This window comes from Lactuca virosa, chromosome 8 (assembly GCF_052849685.1).
Source record: "Lactuca virosa cultivar CGN04683 chromosome 8, Lactuca_virosa_CGN04683_v6, whole genome shotgun sequence".
Lineage (NCBI taxonomy): Eukaryota > Viridiplantae > Streptophyta > Magnoliopsida > Asterales > Asteraceae > Lactuca > Lactuca virosa.
Genome location: NC_136433.1, coordinates 275,279,935 through 275,283,994, shown reverse-complemented (window position 1 = coordinate 275,283,994; position 4,060 = coordinate 275,279,935). Strand labels below are relative to the sequence as shown.

At 29.6% G+C, this 4,060-nt stretch overlaps 1 protein-coding gene across 1 annotated transcript; it reads right to left on the bottom strand.

Moving 5' to 3' along the window:
- Nucleotides 1-346: 346 nt before the first annotated feature.
- On the bottom strand, nucleotides 347-1,289 carry LOC145132896 (uncharacterized). Its single transcript, XM_079067848.1, has 2 exons — nucleotides 981-1,289; nucleotides 347-746 (listed from the first exon to the last, which is right to left on the bottom strand). The coding sequence occupies exons 1-2, from the start codon at nucleotides 1,228-1,230 to the stop codon at nucleotides 517-519; spliced, it is 480 nt and encodes a 159-aa protein (XP_078923974.1). The 5' UTR covers nucleotides 1,231-1,289; the 3' UTR covers nucleotides 347-516.
- Nucleotides 1,290-4,060: the final 2,771 nt, after the last annotated feature.

Below are 4,060 nucleotides of genomic sequence, written 5' to 3'. Positions count from 1 at the left end.
CATTCATGTCCTCCACTTTGAATTCATTTGATGGACCGACCGCTACCTCCCCCCAACCCCTAAATTGTGTTGAAATTTTTTCAAGGATTTTCATCCAAAAGAAATAAGATTGTTGTTGTTTCTCATATTTCGGGTCTTCTGAATCGCCGATCCAAGCCTTGGCCAATGCAAATTCTCTCTAAATGTAAGAATGTAGTGAAAATTAAGAATGTAAGAATTAGCTTTACTTCTTGCTTTAGGTAACCTGTTTTCTTAACATTGACATGGCTTGATCAGCTTGAATCCATTTGGAACTTAAGAATGTAAGAATGTTGGGAAAATTAAGAGAGATTTGTTAAGAGTGGTGTGAAAAAATAGAAGATTAAAATAGTATTTGTAATAGAATATAATCAACATAAATCATTGATTATACCAAAAAATCTTGAAAATCATATTCCACAAAATGTTTTACTTAGACACCTATCAATGAAACATAAGGAATCAATATCTATAAAACCGATGAATGGAAGTGTGTTGCTACTCTTCATCAAAGTCTAAGGACATCATATATGCATCTCGATCTAAAGAATAATAACCCTTCAAAAGAGTGTCGATTTCAAAACCGAGTTTCTTGTATAGATTCATTGCTGGAATTCTTAATGGATCCACATGAAGTGATACACGGTGTATAAGCTTACTCCTGCATTTCTTTATTGCTGCCATTAATAGTGCATCTCCATGCCCTTGTCTTCTGTAATTCTCCTTCACTAGTATTTATCGTTAACAAAAACCCACAAATTAAAAACAAAGAAAAATTCATAACCTAAAAATTCATAAATTAGGTAAAACAAAGCAACACATAAAGAAATCGATTTCCCAATTAATCCATTAGCCCTGTTTTTACATATATCAAGAATAAAAACAATCAAACTGGAATTATAGTTCAGAGTTCATATACACAACGCAGAGGATGAGAAAAGAAAAAAGATTGCAGATGATACCTGCGATTGCAGTGATGATGGCAGAAAATGAAGAACATGATGAATACATGACATAGCCAACAAGGTCACCATTAATTTCCAAGTAGATTAAACCGTTGTTTTTGTTCTTGAGTTCATCATCGAACGATCGAGGGTATGATTGGTGTTCGGGAAAAGTTTTCTTCTCCAGACTTGCTATTTCACCGACTACCTTAGCCCAGCTGGTTGAGTTCCAGTGGAGTTCAGTCAACACAACGGAACTACCGGCCATATATCTGTCAGTTCCGCCGCCGTCCGCCGTGGGTCTCGAAATACCCAAATTTGGAAAGAATCAGGTCCATCATTTATTTATTTACTCGTGCTTATATTTTCCATGGTTACGTGAATAGTCCCTATGGTTTGGGGTAATGTACGTTATGGTATTAATTTTTGTTTAACTCATATTATCTTAATGTTTTAATCTTGTTTTGGATTTAGTCCCTGTCGGACCTAAAATGACTATTTTTTCTTCATTATATATTTTATTTTATTATTATTTACCTTAATGTTAATTGAAATGACCCAACTCCACCCTTCACCACGTCTACCACAACCACCACCGACTTCGCCTCCATCTCCACCTCTAATGTATTACTACTACCATTGTATTAATTATACTTGTAAAAATCAAACCATAAATGAAATTTATTTATATATATGATGGATGTAGCCTTCATCAGAGAATTCATGTACATGATCGTCAACAACACCGTATTTGTATCAGATAACTTATGCACAACCCAAAACAAAATCAACACAAATCTAATTACGTTACATAAAAATTTTGAGTTATTTGTGATTTCCAACATAAAACTATTGAATACGAATCTAAGAAAATGAATGTCTACTGCCAGTAACATAAACCCAAAAATTATGAAGCCACGAAAAATGAATATTTATTACTAGTAGCATAAACCCACTCTCTCTTCATCTTTAGTGGGTTGTGGTGTTGGTTTGTCAGAGTTAAAGGACCAAAAAAAAAAGAATGATGAAGATGTCGATGTCACTAAAGATGGAAAGGAAATAGAAGTCGAGGAGGATGAGAGATGAGATGGTGAGGAGATACATATATGTGAGGTCTATTTTTTTAATATATAAAAAATAAATGCATAATAAGAAAATTAATTAAAAAAATAATTTAATAAAGGCACAATAGTCTTTTTAGGTAAGAGACATGGACCAAACGCGCAACAAAAATAAACAGTAGGGATCATCCGAGTTAAAGAAATAAGTTACCAAACACACAAATTCCCCCAAACCAACTTGGGTAGACATCTAAGTTACAAACTTGTTGAAAGTGTTCACATATGATCATTATGACATGCTATAGCCGGATGTAACCGCTACAACAGATTATAATGGTCATATGTGAACACTTCCAACAAGTTTGTTACCTAGAAGTCTACAAAAAAAGATAGTTACCTAGATGTGAACAAATCGAAAAGTTAATTACCTAAATAAGATACATTCCCTTTTATCTTTTTAACATAATATAACTTAGTAAAATGTGATTAACGAATACATGAATAAAGGGTCTTCAAATACAAATATGGTTTAATATGATTCAGAACAAATATTTCACTTTTTTTTTAATCAGATTATGCAAATTTAGAGCGAGAATAGCTCTTATTGCTTGCTATGACAATATATATTTATAACTAGGTGTATACCCGTGCGTTGCGCTAGATTATTGTAACGTGATAAGATAGACGAGTTTCGTCTAAAAAATGTTTTACCTTTGTATTCCAATTATATATAAATAAGGTTAAGTATATTTTTCGACTTTGAATTACTTTTACTTATTGTTATAGTTAACCTGAATATAACTTATATGACAATTTTTTTTATTTTGATCATTGTTTATATTTTAAATATCAAATATTAGTTTAAAAATAAGGTTATATATCTACTTTCTATTATACCTTATAAAACATATTTGGTCAAACTTAAAATTAAGTCGTACAAACCATAATGCAATATGTACAATCAATTTCTGCATGTAGAAAATTTAAATCTTATCCGGTCAACAAGTCAAAAAGTCAATGATCACATTTTGAATTTTTAAAAAATAAGATAAGATTGTATGTCTATCTCATTTCCAACTTCAAATTTGCTTATTCTTATCCTTTAAATATCGAATATGATACTTATCCCTTAAATATCGAATGTGATTCTTATCATTTAAATATCGGATGTGAAGCTAGCCGAACTCATTCCTCTCTCATTTGCTACTCTCACTTTCTCTCATCACATCACAGCCGACAAAAAAAAACTCTAGCTCTCACCATCACATCCCGCTTTCATTTGGGCAAAAAAAAAAAACAATCGTCTCCAGAAACTAATTTCTGAAAAAGATTATTCGCACATGTCGCTTAGCGCGGATAAACGACTAGTATACACACACATATTAAAATATTTAAGAATAAACAATATTTAAAAAAACTCCAAAGTTTATTTGATATTTTGATTTAGATTTTGTATTTAACACCGTCTCTATAAAAAGTTAAATAAATTGGATATCTAATTCAAAGTTTCTAGTATTAAAATTATATATATATATATATATATATATATATATATATATATATATATATATATATATATATATATATATATATAATAGAGACATCTAGATTATTAAAATTTTTAAAAGATATTGAATTAAATATTATTCATATCACGTATATAATATATGATCGATAACATGTATATGATGTAATTTACATTAATAATTCAACCACAACTTATAAAAATGAATCAATATATAAAAAATTAACAAATTAAAATTTTATACATAATAACGTACCTAAAAAAAGACTTCAAACACCTATATAACATATGATCGATAACATGTATCTCATCTAATTTATATTAATGATTTAAACACAACATATAAAAAAGAATTATATAAAACAAACTAAAAAATTAAAAGTTCTAACATAATAAGGTGCCTCGAAAAAATGGTAAAAAGACCTTAAAAAACAAAAAAACGTTAAAGCTTTTTTTTTCGTTGTGAATTTTGTATGTGAATCTACTCAAAAGAGTGATCTTTTTATAGTAAT

What these genes read in the sequence shown, in the direction of transcription:
- LOC145132896 (XM_079067848.1), bottom strand. Translation starts at nt 1,230, where the DNA reads ATGGCCGGTAGTTCCGTTGTGTTGACTGAACTCCACTGGAACTCAACC. An exon ending in CATCATCACTGCAATCGCAG is followed by an intron (nt 747 to 980) that starts GTATCATCTGCA and finishes GATAAATACTAG; the next exon opens with TGAAGGAGAATTACAGAAGA.